This window comes from Physeter macrocephalus, chromosome 7, assembly GCF_002837175.3.
Source record: "Physeter macrocephalus isolate SW-GA chromosome 7, ASM283717v5, whole genome shotgun sequence".
In the NCBI taxonomy this organism is placed as follows: Eukaryota; Metazoa; Chordata; class Mammalia; order Artiodactyla; family Physeteridae; genus Physeter; species Physeter macrocephalus.
In genome coordinates, this window is record NC_041220.1 from 23,723,902 (window position 1) to 23,749,746 (window position 25,845).

The window sequence follows — 25,845 nt, forward strand, 5'->3', positions numbered from 1 at the left end:
TTTTCTCCACACTCTCTCCAGCATTTATTGTTTGTAGATTTTTTGATGATGGCCATTCTGACTGGTGTGAGGTGATACCTCATTGTAGTTTTGATTTACATTTCTCTAATGATTAGTGATGTTGAGCATCTTTTCATGTGTTTGTTCCTTGCCAACTTTTTGTTAGAGCGACCTGGATCTTCCCTCCACCAGCCTCCCTGGGATGCACACAGCCAACAGTCACCTCTTTTCAGCCCTTACTGGCTTTCTTCCCCATTTAATCATTGCTCCCTTGTTTCTCCACACACACGTTTCATTGTCAGCTTAATGACTTTGGCTCAGACTACTTGGCTGTGCACATGCTTGGTTCTCTCCTCGCTGGTAGCATGACACTAGTAAAAGTGGAAAAAGCTTGCATTTTAAAACACATTCGTCCTTTCTTATCCCTCCTGAGAATCTTCACTACCTTTTCCAAGCAGACAAAAGACAACTATTATTCCTTCATCTATGTGAATATTTTGCTTTCATTTGCATTCTTGGTGGAAAGGTTAGTGGGTTTTTCTAAGGTCATGATAACTACTTTGAAAGCTTTGTTTATAAAAGTATTTCGAAGATTTTTTTTCAACACTCTTTTTTTTTTTTTTTTTTTTTTTTTTTCTTTTTTTGCGTTACGCGGGCCTCTCCCTGTTGTGGCCTCTCCCGTTGCGGAGCACAGGCTCCGGACGCGCAGGCTCGGCGGCCATGGCTCACGGGCCCAGCTGCTCCGCGGCATGTGGGATCTTCCCGGACCGGGGCACGAACCCGTGTCCTCTGCATCGGCAGGCGGACTCTCAACCACTGCGCCACCAGGGAAGCCCATATCCTTTTTAATTTTAGAATTTTAAATGGCTTGAGCTTCTTTGTGCTATGACAGTGTTCCTCAATGTACAGTGGATTCCTGTCCCTTCTGCTTTAAAATAGTGTAAAAACAGAATTTCTGTAAATACAACGTAGTTGATGATGGACTTGAGGACATGGGGAGGGGGAAGGGTAAGCTGGGACGAAGTGAGAGAGTGGCATGGACATATATACACCACCAAATGTAAAATAGATAGCTAATGGAAAGCAGCCGCCTAGCACAGGGAGCTCAGCTCGGTGCTTTGTGACCGCCTAGAGGGGTGGGATAGGGAGGGTGGGAGGGAGGGAGGCGCAAGAGGGAAGAGATATGGGAACATATGTATACGTATAGCTGATTCACTTTGTTATAAAGCAGAAACCAACACACCATTGTAAAGCAGTTATACTCCAATAAAGATGTTAAAAAAAAAAACCCAAGAAACATAGTTGATACATAATTTGAGCAAGTCACAGTTGGCAATGATGGTTGGCCCCTAAACACTAAAATTTTCAGCCAGTGCCTCTCTGTGAAATACTTAGTGATCGTCAAACACACAATTGCCCAGGGAGAGCCTATGTTTCAAGGAATTTCTCAAAGAATAGTACTTGTAGAATATTTCCTGCTAACGCAAACAGTAACTCCTTTATTGGTCCATTTTGTAAGTTGGGACATTATCCGTTTTCCATAGTATGTAATCATTTGACTGTAAAAGGAATTAGGCAAATTCACAGCTAACTGGTCATTTTTAAAAAGCAAACTGTATGTTTAATATTTCTGTCATGTTCTAATGATTACATTTTTAAGGGTTTTTTTTTTCAACCTTTTGTTTTGGGGTGTGGGAGACAGATAATCTAAAGCAGACATTGGAGAAAGATGATTAGTCAGCTGTCACTCTAATTTTCCTATAGGTTCTCAATTCTGGAGACAATTAGGAAAATCAGTTGGTTTCTTTAGAAATCCTGGTGAACTCTTTGGATATTTGATACCATCTAAAAAATAACCCACAGTCATCACAAATAAAACTAAGAGAGTCACAAAATTAAGTATTTGGAGTAAGCCCACATTCTATTAACTAGTCATGTATCTCTTAGATGAATGTTAATAACATTTATTGAGAACTTAATACGTCCCAGGTGCTGCTCAGAACTTCACATTCATTATCTCATTTAATCCTCACAAATAGCATGTGACAGACATTATTATCCCTGTTTTTGAGATTGAAGACTGGGGCTCAGAAAGGTTTAGGAACTTGTATGAAGCAGAGCTTGGATAGCAGCCCAGGTCTGAATGACTTCAAAACCTTCATCAAATGACAGTGCATCAGGATAGCAATTACGAGATTGCATAACTGCATTATACTGACAAGGTGGAAGCAATAAGGTGCCCGCTTTGCAGGCATTGAACAATGAAATATGGTCCCTTAGTTATGTTATGAGGTCACTGTTTCAAAAATGTAATCACAGATTCAGAGGGCAAGAAGAGCCCCAGAGGCTCTCTAACAATACTGGAGTATGCTCAGACAAGAAAGGTAGAATATAAAATTGTACCTATGTTGTGATTACAACCATGTGAAAGTAATTTATGTATATGGACTAGGATGGGAGGAGAACTTGGGAAAATGTATTTACTAATGTGTAGGGATTATGTTATTACATTTTCATGTTCTATTTATACAATAATTTTTTTCTTAAAGATAAGATTAACAGAGGTTTTTCTGATATATAGAAGAAAGATATTAATCCTAACATGAGTGCTGATTTTGAGAAGCATGTGAAAATACCAGTGCTAGGATTAAGGACACCTATCAAAACATCACTACTGCCTTTTGCATTTTTAGTGATGCATGCAAAAAGTTGTATTAGGAAAATAAAATGTAGAAAGTGGTAGATTTGGCTACAGGACACAACAGGCACAGAGGGTGGGGAGCAGGGGAGATAAGACATTAAATTGTAAATGCCACTCTTCAGCATAGTCATATCTTATTTGTTTAAGTTTTATTTTGAAACAATCTCAAGTGCCATAAACTTGCAAGCACGTGAAGAAGGATCCTTTTATCCTGAATTATTTGACAGTAAGTTGCCAATTCAATGCCCCATCACCACTGGACACTTTAGTGCGCATTTCCTACTAACAAGGACTATCCCCTTCATAATCATGATACAACCAACAAAGTCAGGAAAATGACATTCATATATTACTGTCACCTCATCTTCAAAGTGCATTTAAGTCTCACCAGTTGTCTTGATAATATCCGTGACAGAAAAAGCACCCAGCTAGAATCATACATTGCATTTAGTTGTCATGTCGATTTAGCCTCCTTCAATCTGGAACAATTCCTCAATCTTTACTTTTGTAACCTTGATACTTTTAAAGATTATAGAGCAGTTAGTTTACAAAAGGGTCCTCAATATTGATACACTTGGCAAGAATATCGGAAGTGATGCTGTGTTCTTCTCATTGCACCCTATCAGGTGGTACATAATTTCTATTTATCCCTTTACTAGTGAGGTTCACTTTGCCCCCTTGGTTATGGTGGTGACTTACTCCTTTTTCTTTTAATAATAAGCAAGTATTTGTGGGGTGGGAGATATTTTGAAACTATGTAAATATTCCATTTCACATCAGACTATTATGTATGTATGTATGTAAATCAGAATAGACTCATGGTTTCCTAATTTACTGAGTGGGTTAAAAATCCCCAGCGTGCCCTTAAAGAAGAAGAGGAAGAGCTACCTACTATCTTGAAATCTTTATATGTAGTATTTTAATCAAGCATATATGGATTCTCTTCCTACTGCCTTGAGTTATTAAAATTCTCACTTACACTCACTTGATTTCTTCTCTTATAAATTAGTCTCCAAAAGAGAGATAGGGAAGAATGATCAACAAGGAAAAGTTGCACATTCTTTTGCCCATTCATCCACTCAACAAATATTTAATGAGCGACTACTATGTACCAGGCTCTCAGTTCAGGCTGTCACTTCAGTGTGTCTGGTTTGAGCCTCAAGCAGTGCTTCCCCTGCAATGAATAGCCACCACGTGGACGGTGGGTGTAGACAGCACGTGTTCCTATTACCATGTGTCTGGGCTCCCCAAAGTTGTTAACCTTAATTCCTCTCAGAAGATGGGATGTTTATAAGCCAAACACTGGTATTTCCACATGGACCTCAAATTCAGGATTCATGTTAGGGTTATGATCTTACCTTCCACATACCAGATGGGTCATGTTGACAAAATGGTCAAGCTACAGAGCAGACCTGTCTTTGTCATTTCACTAGACTACTTATTGTAACTCTTGCTCCTACGTTTGTTTTAAGGAAAACACCATCACATTCGGTCAGAGGTCGATTCATCGTAGCATCTTTAATTTGTTGTACCTCATGCCTTCTCTTTTTTCTCACATCTTCCTTATTCCCTCCACAAATTTTAAAATCCACTCTGTTCTTTGTATTTACCTTGACTTTTCTCCCTCTCAACTGACGTCTCTGGTCTTGTTTCTCCCTTCCCTGCCTTGTTCTACCTCCCTCTTTTCCACCTTCCCTCCTTCCCATCTATGCTGTCCTCACATCTATGCTGTCCAAGGTTCTCTTCCTATTTCCTTCTTCCTAATCTCATGGCCTGACCTTTGCACTTTTTGCTCCTCTGGTCCAGGAGATGAAACAATACTTCACTAGTCTGAATTGAATGATTTTGGGGAAAAGTTTTAGTTTTATAATATTAGTACATGGAGAGGAAGTCTTTAGCTCAGATGAATTTATGTTTAAGCACATATAATTTGCACATTACAATTATTGCTGTTAAGTCTATTAACTATTCACACGTAAATATTGCTTTACAGGCTAGTTATTTCCCTTATTATTCATTTATGGAGGATGCCTTTTCCTTAGGCAACAGTGAGTAATAATTAAGTTTCTAAGCTCTGCAGTTGAAGTCCCTGAAATCAAGTCCTGGCTCAGCAAACTGTGGTAACACTGGGCAAGTTATTTAACCTCTCTAAGCTTTAGTTTCCTCTTCCATAGCATGAGGATACCAAGTACCTACCTTCTAAACATTTTGTAAGAATTAAATAAAATAGTTCTTGTAAAACTGTGGGGCACCTGGCAAATGGGGAATAAATGTTACATATATTATAAATATAGTAAAAATACTTGTGATGTACAAGGGAAAATTCTCTACAATTAATACCCTTGACTAAACAAATGATTTTTGAAGTCTGTAAAATTGTCACTGCTAATATGCAAAAACTAAGCTCAAAATATGAACTTTGGGTTGTAGTTAGCTAAAATCCACCACAGTTCTTTATTGCTCCACCTGAAATAGCAATTCATTTTCTTTTTCTGTCACCACCTCAGTCCTAATAATCCCTTCCCGAAAATTCCATAAGCTTTATGTATTTAAAGATATAAAAGGTAAACGACTTATGGTTAGGGGGCTTTAGAAACCTTTTTCCATCAGCTTGGTGACTGACCTAAAGGGGTTTACAGATGTTCTGGTCAACACAGAGGACTCTTCCAGTGAAATGTCACCATGAGGTAAGCCCTTCCCAACCTCAGTGGATTACAAGGCAGGGAAACCACATCAAACCCAAGTGGTGAGAGAAGCACTCAGTGCTTCAGGAAAGACCTATAGCGTCTGGGAGATTCTGGGCTCTCTACACAGTGGTATAGTGTCACCAACCTACAAAGTCTAGGTCCTGGAGTCACCATTTTTAGAAGGCAAAGTTACTGATGGAAGGGGAAAATCTTTCCAAGAAAATTCTTTGTTAGGAAAACATACAGAAAAACCAAAGCAAAACAAACAAAACAACTAACAGTTCAAGCTATTGAGTTCAAGAAGAATTAAATTCAGTGGATTTGGCCATCAAATGGGCTGCAGCTCAGAGCTAGGAATTTGCTCAAAGTTAGAACTTTGGAACCAGGACTTTCTTAGTCAAAGTTATACAGTTTGAGGTTGTTTTTTGAGGGAAGGACAAGGGTGAATAGACTAAATAATACAGTTTTCAAAAGTAAGTCTTCTGCTAAACAATGGTAGCCTTTCTCAACCAGGCTTCCTCAAAAGAACCTTGGAACATGGAAAAGGATCTGAGTGACTACTTTCTCAATTCTCCCAGGGATGACACATAAGAAGTACCTTTCTAGATGCAAGGGGAGAATTGATTTTATTTCATGCAATGAATACCTTAGGTGGGCTTAGTTCTCTCTCAGAACCTTGGGTGAAAAAGGGCTGGAGTCTGATAGGGTAACCCACCCAGGTGGCAGAGTTGCAACATGGTACTATCATTTTTCTAGAACTCAAGACTAAAAATCATGGTCATCTTGGACCCTTCCTTCACTTTTATCTTCCATAGTTGATTAACCTGTTAACACATCCTGCTTCTACTTTCTTTAAAATGTTTAAGGTAATATCCCTTCGTCTCCTTTTCCACTGCGTCTACCACTCACAACTGAATTTTATAACAGTCATAGAGTCGTATAACCTAGCCTCTAGGAATATCAGTTTTCTCATGTGCAAAGTAAAGATAATCATAGTACCTACCTTATAGGATTATGGTAAGGAATGAATTATTTTATGTTCAGTGCTCAGTACAGCACCTTACAGATAGTTAGAACTCAGTAAATGTTAGCTATTACTGTTGTTATTATATACTCCTCCTCCTGTAGTTTCTTCCTACCGATTCACTCTAGATACTTAGCTCTCCATATATCTTTCTAGAAAACATGTCACTCACCACCTTAGGAATCCACTGGATCAAATTCCTGCTTGGCTTTCCATGTCATCCTCAGCTGATTCATTCATTCACTCTTTCATTTATTAATTTTTTCCAACTTACTTCCTACTACTTCCAAACACGTATCATTCAGCCATTCATTCACTATGTTTATATTGCATCCCTGTTATGGGCCAGGTATTGGAGATACAGAAAGAAATTAAGGGAGAAGCACTGCCAACTCTCAAAATAATTGCAGTTGGGAGAATATCAAGTCTACTAGTCAGAAGGTCTCTCCATCACGTCCCTACCCCCAGATGTGTTCCTAATCCAGCCCCACTCTGCTCTCTTCTCTCCATACTTAGCACCACCCTGCTTTACAGTTGTTCTAGCTAATGTGGGTTCGATATGTCTTACCAACTAGGTTATAAATTCTTTGAGAGATTTCTGTATTCTCTTAAGTGATCAACACATTAGGAGTTCCAATGATACTTTCTGACTGAGACTGACTCATTGATTTTTATAGGGTGCAGAACACATATATCCTCTTCTGGGTCCATAGTTTCAAAATGTAAATATCTTTAAAATGTGTAGTTTAGTGGAAGAAGGAGAACTTATATTTCTATTAGTTAGAATATGTATTCACTTGGACTGAGAGCTCTTTGATTTATTATAGCTGATGTTTTTGACTATTAATAGAAGATTAGCTAGTACCTGAGAGGTGTATATTATTTTGTATAGAATCAGAGAAACTTCCTAAATAAGTTCTTTGCTTTGATTATTCTTGCTGTATAACATACCCCAAAACTTAGTGTTGTAAGGCAATAATCATTTTGTTTGCTCACTGTTCTGTGGCTCAGTGATTCAGGGGGTTTAGCTGGGCAGTTTTCCCTTGGGAATCCCTGATACCGTTGCAGTCAGATGTCAGCTGGGCTGCAGTCATCTGAAGCTTGAAAAGAGCCTTAGACTTATTAGACTTTTAGTTCCACCCCTGAGGTGAGACTTCAGGCAAGTCGTTTTATTTCTCTGGGTCTCATTTTCCACACATAATGAAATAAAACCAACAAATCCTTTTGAGAGCTCTTTCAGCTCAAAAGTTGATTCTATGAAATGAGAAAATAATGTTTGGATATGAACAGCTACAAATAAGTCATTGTGCATAACTAAGGTCATTCTACAAGTAGAAAATGTTACTACATGAATGGAAAACACAAGATTGATATAAGAAAAATCTTTTGTGGTGAATTATCAATAGAAACTGATCTTGAATCAATTTTGCCACTAGAGGTCACCAGCGTACCATCTCAAAGAGAATATATGGCATCAAGTCACTAGAAGTTCCCTCTCTCTGGTCCCTACATGTTATTCATGGTGTCTTTTAGTGTATTCTGAGTATCTCCTGACAGCTGCCAGAGACATAAGTTATAATGAGTTGACATCAGTTGTCACTCTAGGTGATGGTTCATGTGTGCCTAATGTTCTGTAAGTGTGAAGAACCACCACTTGGACCATAAGGAAAATGACTTCTTTGGCTTTGCTGCCCTCTCACTGGGATGTGTTAAGGGGCAGTAAGATAATCTGACAGAAAGTCATGTGAGCTCTGAAGTGAAAAGACACTGTGGAAATACTGTGTCATCCTCTAATGCAGCACAGACATGTCTGCTTTTCATGAGACAGAAAAAGGAAGGACCCAAAGCAGAAAATTCATTCATTCACTCATTCAGCCAGTATTTACAGACACACATGTAGACACTGTACTGGCAATTGGGCTGAATTCATGAAGATCAGCTGGTTCTTCTTCAAGGGATTTAAGGAATCGGGTATAGGAGGGTTTCTATTCCGATACTCTTAGTACTCACAGACCACCAAGCACTCTAATTTCCATGTCTGCAGGTGGTCACTTGCAGCATGGAAAAACCAGTGGCTTTTTTAAGCTGATGATACTTTTCTGAGGTGATATTAAGAGTAGACTATACACCTTTGACATCAAATCCAAAACTAAACCACAAAGATACGTACCAGAAAATGTTAAAATGCTGAGTTGGGTTGTGGCCAATGATGCTTGTTAGAAAATATACTAAAATGTATTTTGACATAAAACTTTTTAAGTGGGAGAAACAATGCTCTAAGTGAAATTAATGCCCTGAAACATAAAGATCTATAGAGATCACCTCTGAAGAAACTTCTATGAGAAGGATGGACTCCAGGATGCCTCTGAAGGGCATATCAATTTTCTCCCCAAATGAAAATTACATCCTATTTACTTATAACTTGCTTCGTGTCGTGCAAAAAGGAAACCTACTTCAAACTCCAGAACTCACAATTCTACCATCAAGGATGAGTAGCAAGGAGTCCTGGGCTCTTTCCACAACTTGAGGAGTTATTTCTTCTACAGCTTTAAGGGGACTTGAACTGTTTAAATTAGTTGTCATCAGCGTTTAGACCAGACCCAGAGGCCATATCTGAGCAGGATGGGCAAAGCCCCTATTCCTTAGCAGCAAGGTGTTCTCTCGTTTTCTGCCCTCATTAGCAAAGAAGAAGAAAGGGAGCCTGGCCGGATCTCTGCTTCAAGTTGGGGAAGCCTTGATCTGCTTTTGCTGTGAGGAGTGTTACTAATTATCCTGGCAATTACTAATTTTAACCATTTGTTTTCAAACAAACTACAGATAGGCTTGTCCTTCCTTCTGATTGTTGCAAAGTCTGCGGAAAGAGCGAAAAAGAAAGGGTAGGGGGAATGTTACAAAATATGACTTGATGTGTTTAAAAATTTATTTACTATGATTATGCCATTGACGTCTATCAATACTAATGTTTCTTCAATGCCAGCTAGTGTAGTTTTCCTCCTTTTTGACTGATAGGCATCCCACCAACACTTTATGAGACATTTTGTCCTATTTCCCTTGAGATAATTGTACAAGGAAGGAGGAAGGAAAATAGGAATTTGTCACAAACTGAAGAGGTTAGAGGTTTGGGGGAGGGGCAGTCGGCCATGGGCCCTGAGTGTCACTGCATGTTCTTGCTGGTTTGCCAAGAGCACAGGGGCCTGCCCGGCCTTTATTCAGGCCGTTTCTGAGGGTATGTTTGCAGAGAGCAACTCTAAGGGAGGAAGTAATGCATTCCCCTGGTTGAAGAGCGAGCTTGCTTCCACTTGCCGTGAAAGCAATAGCTTCCCGGAGCCCAGCGTTCCTCCCTGTACAATAACCCTCTGCGTGTGCAAGCATCTGTGGGGGGCTTGGGAGAAATGGGAAACAGAAGCAAACCAGCATGAAGCTCACGCCGCTGCGAGCTGTGAGGAACAGAGTCCTTGGACTCTGACGCAGGCATCTCATGTCTTCTCCCAGCATTCACGAACTCATAGTAGGCTAACTTGTAAGCTTGCGAGTTGTGTAAAATCCCAGATCCTGACACAGCCTGACAGAGGAACTCTCCCAAGTTGATTATTTAGTGTAAACAGTTACCAGGGAAACAGAAAACTATGCGGATTACGTTTGTGTATCGAAAGTAAGAAAATCCATCCACAGCCCAGCATTTTAGAGACTTGCTAGCAACTCACGTGCATTCTTTTTATGAAATGTTATTTTCTTGCAACCCTGACTCCTAGGCCCTTCAAAGAATCACTTCGTCTTATTAAAACAGAATCCCCTTTATGCTCCAAGAGCCCAATGATTAGTCTTGATTTTAAAGCAGATTATTTTATAAAAATTTAGTGGAACAGGTACTCAGCTGAAATGATTGATAGTGGTAGATTCATGTGTAGAGAATCACAGAAACCCCAAATCATAAAAGCTAAAATGGAGTGGCTCAAAGATAACTAACTCAGGAAAGCTCTCAGATCTTATGGCAGGTACGGTACTAAGGGCTGGACTGTCAGACACAACCAAAGCATCAAAGGTTGACTCTTAAATATGGGGAACCAACTGCTATAACTCACTGGTAGTGTTACTTGATAAATTCCTTAGTTATTTTATACAATATTAGAGAAGCAGAATTAACTTTATCCCAATCCCTCATTTGAGGAAACAGGGGTCTATGGTAAAGTGATTCATCCCCCATAACCTAACTGTCAATTTCAAATATCTGAATATGCTACAGCATCTAGCTCTAAGGAACACTAAAGTAAACTTTTAAACTAGTAAATATATGAAGAATTGAATGAACACATATAGGTTGAGTCAGAACTGGAACCCAGGTTTCCTCTTCTTCAAACCAATGTTTACTGCACTGTTGATAGACCAGGGTTTTCCAAACCAGACATTTGCATACCAACGCTGCAATTTTTGCCATATTAAATTAACCATTTAATTAACATCACTTTTGAACTTAGCTTTGTTATAAACAACAACATCTGCAAACTGTGGGTTAGTTGTATTATTCATATTTTTCTATTATGATAAAATATGTAACTATTCATCATGTTCAACCAGAGCTATAAGCATCAATCTTTGGGAAACACTGATTAGACAATACTTTGTCTAGAGAAAAATAAGCATCAAGACTGCACAGAATCATTCCTTACTATTTGCATTTTTGTCAAGAAGTTCAAAGCTTGATTCCATGGAGACCCTGAAATCCTTCTGAATTTTCATCTGAGAAACACTAAAAATACACTGACAATTTCTTACATTTTCTCTATTGAACAGATGAATGAAAATGATTCTGTTCAAATTAGCCAACTATTGGTTATTATCAGGAAATTATAATCTTCAGAAAAGTATACAAAAACAACTTAATTTCCAAATAGCAGTAGAGCATACTATTAAGTCTAGTCTTGAAATCAAGTTTCCACAAGCAGAAAATATTCTTTACTCACCCAATTCAGGACAACACTCATTCTCCAATGAATTCAATAACCTTTCAAGGGAAAAAAAATAAGTAAAAAGGAAAATGTGAGTTCTTTTTTAGGAATGAGATGAAACACATTTTGCAAATTAATGAGTGTAAAGTAGGAGGGAACACACCTGGCTACACTTGAAAGTTATCAAAGTGCCTCCATTTAGCATATTTCACTTTAAAATATCCACAGTATGTTTAGATCCCTCTAATTACTGAAAACAAGTTCAAAGTTTTTATGTGCTTGATGAGAGTATGTCAGACGAGAACATCAAAACAACCTTGGAGGTTCTCTATTTTATTATTTATTATTTCTTCCTCACATAATACTTTGTCTTGTAACCATAGTTTTCCATTTGGAGTTCCCCGTTCTCTATGAAGAATATTTTAATTTGTGCTTTTATTTAGATGGTTTATAATATATGCACCTTCCAGATCACATGAATGTCCATCTTATAATCAAATATTTCTATACAATTTCAGTGGTTCCTATTTGTACTTGAATGTTTTCCTTATTCAGAAGGGAATTTTGTGGCTATTTTTAAACGATTTTTTATTGAAAAATGTAACGCAAATATGAAACACCATGTAAGTAAATAATTTAATGAATGTTCACTTCATGACTAGTTTGCCAAGGTTTCTACTCCCTTTTTATATTCACTTGGGTGTACTGTTCTTTTTTGTCACCTTTTTGCCATTTCAAGAATTTTTTTCTATTCATTGAAGGACATAACTATCAGCAACACTGTTTTATCCAATTTGCAACACTTTGTGAATGATATGCTTCTTCTAATATTATGGTTAACGTTTTGTGTGTTATCTTCTTCAGATAGCTTGTCTAAAGACTTCCTTTAAGTTTAAATTCTCTAGCAAGATATATGTTTGATTCTGAAATTTTTAAAAGTTGAATGCTCTAGAATTACCGTATCCTACTTATAGTAATCATTTTCTTGCATTTTAAAAAGTTTTATCATCCAAGGGTGCATTCAAAATAAACCATAGGTTTTTTGGGTCTGTTTTTTAAAATGTATTTTAAGTGTCTTTTTATCTACAAGTCTTCTTTCCATTCTTTTTTCTTCCAGTGCGATTTATTTGTTAAAGAAAAGGGCTTTGTTTCTTGTTATTTGTTCTTGTCCTGTTGTTTTGTTCCATTGTCAGATTTCGCTAAGTTTATCCAGATGGTAAACTTAACATATTTCTCTGTCCTCTGTATTTCCTGTTAAATTTCTAGTTTATGGACTTGATTGGGTCAGGCTGCATTAAAAAAAAAACTTTCTTTGCAAGACTATTTCATAGGTGGTTTTCTCATATAAGCATTTAATGGTAAAGAAATTTCTCTAAGCACTGCTTCATTGCATCCCACAAATTTTGACATGTTTACATTTATTGAAAATATTTTCTAATTTCTCTTGTGACTTCTCTTGTGACCCATAGTGTCTTTAGAAGCATGTAGTTTAATTTCCAACTACTTGGTTTTCTACAAATATCTTTTTGTTATTGATTTCTAGTTTAATTCCTTTGTGGGCAGAGAAAATATTTTGTTATGACTACAATCATTTAAAATTTGTTGAGGTTGTTTTATGATAGAATATGGGCCATTTTGGTGAATATTCCATGTGCATTTGAAAAGAAGACAAGCTCTCTAGTTATTGGGTGGAATGTTCTATAAATGTCAAATAGGTCAAATATGTTGATAGAAGTTTTTATTCTGGTCTTCTATATCAACAGTTCTCAAATTTGCCTGCACTCTGTTGAAATCACCTTTGTAAATTCCAAAAATATTCATGTCAGTATCCCACCCTAGAGACCATAATTTAATAAGTCTGGGATGTAGCCTGTTCTTTGGAGTTATTAGGAGATTCCTAGGTGATTCGAATGTGAAGGCAAGCTTGGGTCCTGGGTTCTTTATCCTTACAGATTTTCTGTATACTTGTTTTACAAATTACAGAGAGGGGAGTGATGAACTTTCCGACTATTGTTGTAGGCTAGTTTCTTATTTCAGTTCTATCAGTTTTTGCTTCAGTGCCACTTTGTAGCACTGTTACGATTTTGCATCTTCTTAATGAACTGACCCCTTTATCTTGTTTTAATATCAATCCCCCTGATTACTAGTGAAGGTAAACATTAAAAAAAATCTTTCTGACCACTCAGTTTTCCTCTTTTGTGAGTTGCCTGCTTATGTTATTTGAATATTTTTTTTAATCTTTGTCAGAATTCTTAATATTTTCAGAGCTTTACTATATTATTTCAGTCTGTGGCTTGCTTTTAACTTGATTTAAAATGTCTTCTCATCTGTGTATAAAACAATCAAAATTTAAAATCTTTTCCTAATGAATGACACTGTTTTGTCTGGTTTAACAAATCCTTCTCTACGGTGGTGTCATAAAGACATCTGTGTTTTCCTAAAAGTTTAGAGTTTTGTTTTTCACATTTCACATTTACTTCATTTGGAATTTAATTTTATTTTTGGTGTGAGATCAGGATCTAATTTCATATTTTTATATGAATAGCCAATTTCACTAAAACCACCATCTGTCTTTTATATAGCCAATTAACAAAGTTACTGTGCCAATTTTACTACCAAGAATAATGAGTAATAGTTTTTCCCACAACCTTACCAACATTTCTTCCTTACCAGACACCTTTATTTTGTACCAACTTCCAGGTACAGGTACTTGCCTTTCTAACTTTCTTTTTGTCTATTCTTGTGTTAATATCACATTTTTTAAAGTTGCTTTTAAAATAGAATTACCATATGATCTAGCAATTCCAATTCTGGATATATATACCCAAAAGAACTGAAAGCAGTCTCACAGAGATATTTGCACATACCACGTTCATAGCTACATTCATAATAGCTAAACGCAACTCAAGTGTCCACTGAAGGACGAATAGATAAACCAAATGTGGTATATACTTACAATGGAATAATATTCAGCCTTAAATAAGAAGAAATTCTAACACATGCTACAACACGGATGAACCTGGAGGATGTTATGCTAAGTTAGTCACAAAAGACAAATACTGTATGATTCCACTTACATGAGGTGCCTCAAATAGTCAAACTGATAGAGCAGAAAGAGTTGTGGTTGCCAGGGGCTGGCAGTAGAGGTGAATAGGGAGTTGTTTTAATGGGTATAAAATTTCAGTTCTGCAAGATGAAAAGAGTTCTGGGGATTGGCTGCACAACAATGAGAATATACCTAACACTACTGAACTGCACACTTTAAAATAGTTATTTAAATGGTAAGTCTTTTATGTATATTTTACCCTATTTAAAACTAAAAGGAGAAACAACCCCCAAAAAACCTGTTCTTCTAGAAAAGAAAATCTGCATTTAATAGTTTTCTTAGTCTTTGGTGTTCTGCAGTTTCACCACGATGTGTCCAGGTATAGAATTCCTTATTTTAATCCTGCTCAAGAATAAGTGCTTCTTGAATCTAATTCAAATATTCCACAACCCTGAAAAATTCTTAGTTATTACTCTTTAAATACTGACCACACCCATTCTCTCTAGTCTCTTTTTGACACTCCTGTTAGATTTATGTTCAATCTTTCTTATTTCTCATGTATTTAGCTCCTGCATTGCATTCTAGTAAATTTTCCTCATAGTGTGTATCTTAGTTCTAGTCAAATGTATAGTTCTCAAACACTGAACGGAAAAAATTTTTATATATTACTTAAAAAAAGTAAGGCTCTATGTCAGCAAACTGTGCTAGAAGTAAAAAGTCAAGAAACAGGTAGACATATGACTCACCTCTACAACTCAGGAGAATGTGCCAAAGCCAAAACAATAACAAATATTCAAAGCCAGCAGGATGCTGCTTTGTGTCAAGTGCTAGGTACCTGTGAATGGTACCCAGCCTGATTACATTACATCCCAAAGCCTGGCACACAGCATTTCACACTGCGTCTATGACCTTGAGCGGAAATTTCTTTACTCTTAAGCTTCTTTCTGTGGGTTGCTGTGAGGTGAACAAAAGTGCTATACACCAAAGTAGTATTAAGGTATTTTCTCAATTCTAAAATATTAGTAAATGGTCCGGCGCACTATGGATTTTATGATAGTTTGGGGAAGATTCGGAGAGGAACAGTCCGTTAGACGTACACTTAAGAGAGATTTCAGATTTGGGAAATTAAAAATATGGAAAAGTCTGCTTTTAGAACTGAAGAACCAGGGTACTTTCTCTGTTATGTCCACACAAGTCCTTTTCTTGAATTTGAATGATTTCTCTCTCGCCCAGTGTTAGGTTTTACCAACCTCTTTCCTGACAGCTGTCAGAATTTTCCACACTGGATTTCTTGACCCCATTTTCACGGACCGGCAGAGACTGAGGAGCTGCCGCGCTCGGACTGGCTTTCCACGCTCAGCTTAGCGTCTGTACTGTCATTGGCTGTTGCTCTTCCCGGGCCCGCCCACAACGACCTCAACCCTGATTGGATGCCAGTGCCCTTTTGTTATGGCAAAAGGTGGATCCCGAGGCTTTGAGGTAGCACGATTGGGGCGTCGTGTAGCTAATGCGCAGGCGTGCCTTCTTGAGTGGGGATTGGCTGGCGACGGGCCGCGCCGGGGCGGGATTCCAGCCTCGGCGCACGCTCTGTGGGCGGAGAGGGCGGGGTTGTCGGTGTCAGTTGGTCCGAGTGTCCAGGCCTGAGGTATCCTCCTGATCCCTCCCCCTGCCGGCTCCTCAAACGGCAGGTGAGGGCCGTTGTGGGTCGCGGAGGGCCTGGCCACGAGCGAGTGGAGTTGCGGCCTCGGTACTGACGAGAGCCTGGAGGGTGGGGCGGGATGTACGCGGCCCGGCTGACGGGGACCCGGGAAGAGCGTCCTACGGCCTGGGCGTTAGGTGGGCGGCCGAGGCCTGGCTCCCTGCAGAACCCCTGCGCAGCCTGTTTTCTCATCCTCTCATTGTTGGGCGCAGAGGTTCCTTTGTGGAGGGCCGCCCGCGGTCCGTGGCGCGGACCTCCTGCCGCCTTCTCCGCGCGGATCCTGAGTCTACGGCCTCTGTCGGCCCGCCCCCCAGCCCCGAAGTGGGACTGCGGGAGGGGCGTTCGGGTGGGTTGGAACCTGGCACGCCTGGACTAGCCCGCGGCTTCTCGGCCGAGAACTCGGAGATGGGGGCGGGGGAGAGGACGCGGGGGCGGGGAGGGAGCCGAGTGAGCGGTGAAACCAGGGCTGGCGACATCTTTTCAGGCTCTGAAAGTAGCTCCCGGGTTAGTTTCTCAATGGGCATCTTTCAAGGTCCTGCTGGACAAGTTTGGGGACTTAGGATTGTTGGAAAGCAGAAACAGGAGACATTCCTGAAAGACAGGATTTTCGTTGTGTATCGATTCCAGTACTATGACGTAATAATATTAAGGGCAGATGGTGTGCTCTGTTCCCAACACTGTACCTGAGAATCCAAAGCTGTGCCTATATATTCCGTGCCTGTACTCATTCATTGATTAAACTCAATATAGCTAGCCACTCTGGGGATCTCGTTTCTCATCAAATATTTGGCCAAACAGTCCCTTAATTTTGTGGAATTAAAAATTGGACTTAACCAGAGTAAGTCAGAATTTGAAGGGACTTGAACAAGCCATGTTGAAAGTCGTTGCAGCTTGCAGTGAATTAAATTTACCTTCAGTTTTTTAGACAGTAGAAATAGCAAAGAAATTTGACATCAAGCTTTGCAAAATGTTTTGCAAATTTAGATTAGGGTCATATTAAAGTGTCTTTCACTGCATAATGGAAAAAGCAGGGACTTTATAGTTAGATCTGAGTTCAGATTCTTGGTACAGACTTCGGCTGTGAACTCTAAGGCAAGATATGTAGCCTTTCTGAGATACAGGGTCCACGTTTGTAAAGTGCCATGTCCTGTTGATGAGCTAATATATGTAAAGAATTTAGTATATTAATGTACAGTGACGTTTAGTAGTCTTGCTAGTTCCATTAGTAAGTAGATGACGGATGATGAAAATCAGTTTTAGATGCAGAAAAGATGAGTGGTTTAGGTTGGGTGGATATCGGAAAAGTCTCAAAATCTCAGGTCTCCGATGTGAGCATACCTGTGGTGGAGTGGTGGAAAAAACTAGACTGGGACATTGACTGTACGTAGTCTTGGCTCTGTCTATGTAAGTATTACTGTGATCTTAGGCCATTATCATCTTGGCCTTGGCTTAGTTGTAAAAATGAGGCAAGTGGACCAGGTAATTTTTAAAAATTCTTCTTGTGGCCTGAAGTAGAGCTAAAAGGTAGAAAATATAATAGCTAACATTATTGAATAACTACTGTGTATTGTTGCAATCACATTATATATATCAACTCATAATATTCTCACAACAAAACTATGAGGTATGGGCTTCCCTGGTGGCGCAGTGGTTGAGAGTCCGCCTGCCGATACAGGGGACACGGGTTCGTGCCCGGGTCTGGGAAGATCCCACATGCCGCGCAGCGGCTAGGCCCGTGAGCCATGGCCGCTGGGCCTGAGCGTCCGGAGCCTGTGCTCCGCAACGGGAGAGGCCACAACGGTCAGAGGCCCGCGTACAGCAAAAAAAAAAAAAAAAAAAAAAACTATGAGGTACATACTGTTATTAAGCTCATTTTACAGATGAGGAAACTGAAGCTGAGATGTTAATCTTACCTAAGGTTCCAGAGCTTATAAATAGGAGAGCTAGCATTTGAATCCAGGTAACCTAAATCCATGTTCTTAATCACTGTGCTAAACTGCCTCTTATGAAGAGCATGTCATAGTACTGTTGGGCATACTAGAAAAGAAGGTAAAGATGTACTTGGTAAGATGATAGCCTTTGGTCACAGTTGACTGTGAGGGCATGGAAAATGGGTCTATACTAATGCTTGCCACATTTCTGGATTCTTGTTCTTTCCATACTTTTGCTCCCTGGACTTAAATTATCAAAATAACTCTAGATTCTCTTCCACTGACCAAGGCTAGATGAAGATAGGCACTAAAATTTACTGTGATTTTTGAGAAAAGTTTTATGAGCTCTGACCTCGGCTTAGGTCAGAGTTGAGGAATCCCAGTCATATCCATCGCGGAGAGCTAAGGCAGATTTTGGATAAATAGATCAGCTTTAGCACCCCACGTTTACTTCAGTGTTCCCACACTTGAGATGCTTTGGTCTGGATTCTCTGTCTTTTAATGGCAGGTTTGGATTTACGTGTAGGAGCAGAAGGAGCTGAAAAGGAACCCTAAGAGCACGTCTGGCACGGAATTGGATTGGTACGATCGCAGCTGTAGACTGAGAAGAAGAATTGTATAGTTGAAAAATTCAGTCTTGTGTCGAGTGCATATTAAGATGTAGTGCTGTGCTAATGTGGGCATTGCAAAGTTTGAGGATTGACCCTATTTTGAAGGAAGTAAAATCCATGGCTAAAATACTTTGACTTAAAGAGCTCAACAAACCTTTTGATCCCATATATAAAATAAATTTGTTAATGACTCTGGATGTCCCGACAGACTTAGAATATAAACAGGAGTAGCGTTTTGAGATTGGCCTATTTGATCACATCACAATAAGAAAAAATTGCTACTTGTGTTTTTTTGTTGTTGTCATGCAGAGGCACCCGGTGATACTCTGGTGTTGCACATGGCTGCCGCATACAGTTGGGCAGGTTTTGCACTGTTCAGCCCTCAGGGCAATCTTACATGGGCTGTGATGTGAGTAGTGCTGTCTTGGGTTATGTGGTATATCCTATAGCACTGTCCTTGCGCCCTGCTTTTGTGCTCTTGCTTCCACCCCAATCTGGACGTGTTTTTCTAAGAGTAATTTTTCTAAGAGTAATTTTCTGTTGTTTGGGTTATATGTGGCCAAAGTTTCAGAAACTGGCTTCTTTTTCCTTACCTACTACATTGGTCAGCCTGGAACACTTTGCATTTATGGAAGACTTCCGGGTTTAATTTTAGTATTAGACTAAAATACGGGCAAAAGAAGTATAACCCATCCCTATACTAGATCTGATTTCAAAGTTGAGTGCATTGATTTTGTGATTATCTGTTGCTTTGACTTGTGTATCATATCACTCTTCTCAGCCGTCATGAAAATTCTGTTTCAGGTGTATTCTTAAAAAGACTGGATATTAGAAATCTGGAGCATTTAATATACAGGTTTCCCCCTACTATCTGAAAATAGAGCATTCCTACCTTTTGTAAGCTGAAATGGCGTAAAGTGATGAAGCAATTTTCTTAGGACACATCTTGCTAAGAGATGCACAAAATAAATAAAACACGGATGCTCACAGACACAGGTCAAAGCTGTGGCGGCTTGAGGCTGAGATGCTGAGTGTAGTTCTCAGGGAAAGAGCTTGGTGTCACTGCTCAGAGTGAGTGCTGCCTCTGTAACACCTTGCTGCAAAACAAACGCTGAATGCTATTTTTGTTTTTTGCCTTTTTTCACGAAAGTGAAAATCCTCGTCAGATTTCTTTTGTTTAGCAAAACAGGTACTAATGTAGGTCTTTTATACAAGTGAAGTGGCATAAATCAAACTTTTAAAAAACGGGGAATACTCCTCTCATGTAGCAGGGAAGATAGCCAACCTGAAGTCTGCTGTTGCTGAGTATTCCCAAGATCACTTACTTCTGCTTTTGGCTGTTAACCTCTGTCGTCCCTCCCAGACAAGTATCAATAGTTGAAGTGGTATGAAAGTGCTCTTCTCTTGGGGAAGGGCCAAATAAAGTTTTCACTGCTAGCACTCTTCCTCTTCAATTATAAAGACACATTGATTGAATGGAGAAGAATAATTTTTGAAGTGTGGTCTTCAAATACTATTATACAAAGCATTTAATGACTTAAAGTTAATTTTTGAAAAAAAATTTCATAATCAGTCTATTTGGATTTATGTGTGTGTGTGTATAGATATATATACACATATACACACATATTTATACAGTTGACCCTTGAACAACGAGGGTTAGGGGTGCCAACCCTCTGCACGATTGAAAATCCACATATAACTTTACAGTCGGCCTGCCATATACGCAATTCCGCATCTGCAGATTGAACCAACTGTAGGTCATGTAGTTCTGTAGTAGTATTTATTGAAAAGAATTTGAGTGTAAGTGGACCCGCATAGTTCAAACCCTTGTTCAAGGGTCGTGTGTGTGTGTGTGTGTGTGTGTGTGTGCGTGCGCGCAACTATATCTACCTATCTATCTAAAACTTTTTCTGAAGTACAAAGAACCTGAGAATTAAAACCAGTGAGGCAGAGTAGCGCTAATGCTGGATAAGTGGGAAGACTTGGGGTAGATGTATTAAGCATTATTTTTAGTGTTACTTCTTTAATAAAGCTATGTGTAAAGGAGGTTTAATATCTTTGTTTTAGACTGAGTGATATCTTACTTGAGAGGTAGTTTATACATGTGTACACTGAGCATTCTATTGCCATGTTCATACCAGCATCTTACGTGTCATGAGGGAATATACAATACACTGATCACTGCTTTGATTGTGATTCTAGTTCTGCTATGTAGACATCCTTGTTCAATAGGTTTGGGTTCTACTGTTCAGCATATGGAGGCATAACAATGCCTTGGGTATAGTAGGTGCTCAATAAATACTTGTTGAAAGAGTAACAGCATTGACTAAGATCTAAGTTGCTTCAGTGAGTAAATTATATTGGTTAACAAATCTGTTTTCAGTAATAATCTGGTACATTATTTAATAAATTTTGAGCACATTGCATGTGAAATGAATGTTAGCAATAGAGCAGAGCATGTTTCACAAGGATTTGGTGCTCTGATATTTTGGAGCCTTTTATGGACACAAGAAAATGTTAATATTTATTTACTCATTTACATCCTAATTAATCTATTTTAACTATAACCAGGAGGTGACAAGTACATATTTTTCATTTAACCCATATTAGTGTTTCAGATAACTAGTATTTTTCTTTTGAATTTTATGTTTAAAAAGTGTTAATTGGTATATATGAAACAATGTTTTAATAATGAAGAATATTTTTAGAGAGATTTGTCTTCCTTGCTGCCATTATCCTTAATGTAAGAGCTTTTTCAATTTGCTGTGTTTTCTTTATCCATACTAAAGATTTTTCACATAATTTACATCAGTGAATATACAATGGCATAAACATTCTTTCATGTTATTATAGTCATAATTATTTTTAGTAGCCACTCCATTAGAAATGGCAACTATAATCAACCAGGCTCTGAATGGACAATTTTGTTGTTTCCAATTTACTGGGTTATAAATAAGGTTGAAGTAAAGATTTTTATGGATGTAATTTTTTTCCTTCTTAATTTTCCTTAGGCTAAATTTCCAAGAGTAAAATTACTTTGTAAAAAGTATTTAAATGTTTTTATGAACCTTGTTTATTACTGTACTGCTTTCCAAAAATATTACATTTAAAATTTGTGTCCAGTATTTTGTGTTTGTTTTTCCATAACTTTGCTAGCATTGATCGTTATCTTCTTTTAGAAAAATATTTTACGAAATATACAGTGGTATTTTATTATGCATTTCTTTGACTACCAAGAAACTCAACATTTTCTCTTATTTACTTAATACTCCTCTTTGTAAACTGTAAATATTCTTTGCTTATTTCCCCACTGGGTATTTATTCTTAGTAAAGCATGTGAAAAGGGTCCTACTGGGCCACTTAATTTTCTTTTGAAAAACAAGCTTATATTTCATTACTCTATGTGTCTATGTTTCTAACTTTTCCTTACTGCAGACCATTCATCAAGAATTTTGTATCCAAGGCCCAAAAGTTTGTTACCGAAGATGATGAATGCTGACATGGATGGTATGTTCTTCGTTTTCCTTTTTGTATGTTCCTGGTTTTGTGGCACATACATTGCTTTATTAAGCAATAGAAAGAGCAGAGAATCAATACTTAGAAGGCTTTGATCTTGGCCAGTGTACTTATTTATAATCCCATCTAGTTCTAGAAAAGATTTAAGGCAACTTCCATTCTTTAACTCTGAGATGTTGGCAAAACATTTTACCTTCATCTTGGTGTCCTCATCTGCCATGTGGGATATAACCTTTTATTTTACAAGGCTCTTGTATAAGTCAAGTAAGAATGAATATAAACCATTTTGCAGATCTTTTAAGTGCTATACTACACAAATGGTAGCTAATATTAATAGTAAATCTGAACCTTTTCATTACAGCAGTTGATGCTGAAAGTCAGGTGGAACTGGAGGAGAAAACACGACTTATTAATCAAGTGCTGGAACTCCAACACACCCTTGAAGGTTAGCTTGCGTTTTGTATTTTTCTTGACTACCATCCAGGTAATTGAAATTGTAATTGTAAGCAAATTGCTAAATTTTGTTTGTTACTGTGCACAGTTTTTAAAAGTATAAATTTCAAAGTCTACTTCAATAGTTTTTTTTCCTCTCCTGCCTGTAGTTTTGGCTGGTGGTTTCAAAGAACAGATACGTTTCAATAAGGAAGTCAAATAGTGTTCTTATGCTTCTCTCTTTAAGGTCTAACATAATGAGCCCCGTTTAAGTCCCTGCATTGTGTTACTAAGTTCACTTTAATAAAGCTTATATGAGAGTAAAATCAGTGTATTAGCCTCAGGGATTATAAGGGAACAGTTCTGAGTTTTTTCATTTTCTAAATGTCTTGCATAAAATTAATTCCACCAGTGAAACATCTTTTGGTTTTCAATGAAATTAAGAGGTGGTGGTGGTTTTTTTTGAAATCAGGTTGAGCAGATCATGTCATTCCATTGGCTTCCCATCTCACAGTTAATGGAAGCCAGGTTCCTCTCTGGAAGTCTCTCACTTCCCTTTTACCTTTCAGAGTCCTGTCACATTCCCTGACTGGGACACTTCAACCTCCTTGCTGTTCTTTCAGCAAGTTTCTTCTCAAGGTCTTAGCAGTTGCTGTTCCCCTGTGCTTGAATCTTTTCCCTTAGTCATTTGCATATCTATGTGGCTCCTTCCCTTGCTTCCTTTAGGTCTCTAGCGAAATTTCCTTAATCAAAGTAGCTATCCCTGACTATACTGTATCACAGGACAACTGCCCTTTGCTTCCTGTGACCCCCACCCACCCTAAGCCCCATTAGAATGTTAGCTTGTTAAGGGCAGGGATCTTTTTTGTTACTGTTGCCTCTAGAACAGTGCCTGTCTCTTAGAAGGCACCCCAGTAACTTAGTTGCTGAATGACTGAAGTGTGGTATCTTCTTTTTTTAATCATCAAGACCTGCTCTTTTGAATTTCTTGCTAATATAAAAATACAAAACGATCAATTGCTTGGAAACTGACTGCCTATATCCAGTATGTGAATTCAGTTATGTTCACCTACTACACAGTCTTAAATATTACTAGTAAAGACATTATGGTTTTATGATGATATGAACAAAAATTCACATTTTAAAACAGTGTTTTTTTAAATAACCATTTTAAGAGTTAACTACTTAACAAAAATGCTGTTTACAAAGAATAACATTTAGTCTAATGTGAAATCTCTTTTTAGGAATTTTGCCTATTGATTTGTACTCAGTTTACTTTCTTTATCTTCACTTCTAAAGTAGTCTGAGTTTAAAAACAGAAAATTTAAAGATTGTGGGATTTCTTTTAAGAATGAATCTTAATAAGCATTTTATAACATGGAGTCATTGCCATCATTTTATTGACAATGTGCTTTTTTATTTTTCATATAGATCTCTCTGCAAGAGTAGATGCAGTTAAAGAAGAAAATCTGAAGCTAAAATCAGAAAACCAAGTTCTTGGACAATATATAGAAAACCTCATGTCAGCTTCTAGTGTTTTTCAAACAACTGACACAAAAAGCAAAAGAAAATAAGGGATTGATATCCCTTATGTCTTATGGAATTGCTGCTGATCGTGTTTTCTTTAAAACTTGGATAGATTCCAAAAGTTATAGTACTTTTGTTTGTGGCTTCACTGAGTATTTATGAAGATAATGCCAGATCTAAGCAAAATTAAGAGCATAACAGAAGACTTCCATGAGTTTGTGTATTATGTTAGTCTATGAAAATGTGCAAAGGTATTGTAGAGACTTTATAATTAGAAATGCATATATTTATGAAACTTGAAAATGAATGTTATATCAAATTTGCTTTGATTTATAGGTTTAGCATTGTCTTTTATTATAGGCATAGTTAGAGATACGAGAAAATAACCACCGTGTTGTGAAAAAGTGACCAAAATCACGTACTGAATGCACAGCTTTATATACCCTGTCCACCATCGTGTGCCTCTTCTCCATTTGCTTTCTTCCCATTTTCCTTCCCCTAAGGAAAAAATTGGTTTCACATTTGTAAAAAGTAATTTCAGTAGTTAATCATCTAAGAGATTAGCCCGAACTCTGTTGAAACTTAACCAAAATAAGATACTTTCTCAGTTTAGGGCTTATTTGTTATATTTAGTAATAAGATAGGATAGTTGGTTTCTGTTTAATCAATTGAAAACGGGGGCTATAAAGATGATTTTTCTTTGAAACTGAATTATCGTATTGGGAAGATTTGTTGTTAAAAAATTCCTTTGCACAAAATAATCCACTTGATACCTGAAAAGATGAGCTCTGGTTGTGTGTGTTTGAAATAGAAAAATTTGAGGAAAAATAGAAATAGGGTAGAAGTATTCAATACTTGGTAAGTACTTGTAACCAACTCCAAATGTTCTTACTCCAGATTTGTGTTATCTCTGGCACAGATTAGATTTGGGGGTAGGGGGGAATATATAAGAAAATGGATTAAGTTTGGCTAACCTTATGTAAACCACACCTAGAAGGAATAAAATTTGGTCTCAGGTTTATTTGCTGTACCCAGATGATCAACTTTGCAAAGTCCCTTAAAAAGTGTATTAGTATCATAATCATGAATAAAATGGGAGAGTTTTACATGTATACTAATTGATGCTTTCTCAGTATTTTATATCACTACTTCTCTCAGAATTTTCTGTAAACCCAACTACTGGTTTGCAGAGTTTTAGTCATTTAACAGTTTTTTAAAATTTAGTTTGTACATTCCATTCGGTAAAGAAATCAGTATCAGAAGTAATGTTAAAATATTAAATAGGAAAAGAGATCCACTATTATAGTTTATGGTTATTAAATTTAGGCTATCATGGAATAATCTTAATGTTTGTATTGGTGTTAAGATTTGATGACTTTAGCTGTATGAATATATAATAGTCATACTGCAAACATTTTGCATCCCTTTGTGACCTAATTTTTAAACATTTAAAACTGTGTTGCCATTATGCTTTGCTGTTTAATAAAAAGCTGTTTCAAAAATTGCATGTTTTGATATTGTTGGGTAAGTAACTGGGATATATACAGTGGTGCAGTGGTGTATCAGGGTTGTTCAAAGCCACAGGATAAGTAGCATATCTCATTTAAGTACCAGTTACTGGATGTTTAAGGGAATACTATTTTTTTTAAATTAATTTATTTGTATTATTTTTGGCTGCATTGGGTCTTCGTTGCTGCATGTGGGCTTTCTCTAGTTGCGGCG

The 25,845-nt window shown here is 37.8% G+C and overlaps 2 protein-coding genes across 2 annotated transcripts in view; one reads left to right on the top strand and one right to left on the bottom strand.

Moving 5' to 3' along the window:
• Positions 1–15,736, bottom strand: part of MAML3 (mastermind like transcriptional coactivator 3) — a 620,107-nt gene extending 604,371 nt beyond the window's left edge. Inside the window, exons 1-2 of the mRNA XM_028491706.2 lie at positions 15,655–15,736; positions 11,374–11,414 (exon numbers count right to left, since the gene is read on the bottom strand). Of these exons, the coding sequence (XP_028347507.1) occupies positions 11,374–11,394 (21 nt within the window). The 5' untranslated portion in view covers positions 11,395–11,414; positions 15,655–15,736. The remainder of the gene's footprint in view (positions 1–11,373; positions 11,415–15,654) is intronic.
• Positions 15,737–15,911: 175 nt separating this feature from the next.
• SCOC (short coiled-coil protein) lies at positions 15,912–25,601 on the top strand. The gene is given in 4 exon segments (XM_007130950.4): positions 15,912–16,092; positions 22,084–22,155; positions 22,526–22,609; positions 24,028–25,601. Coding segments are annotated over 4 exon segments (480 nt in total). The 3' UTR covers positions 24,171–25,601.
• Positions 25,602–25,845: the final 244 nt, after the last annotated feature.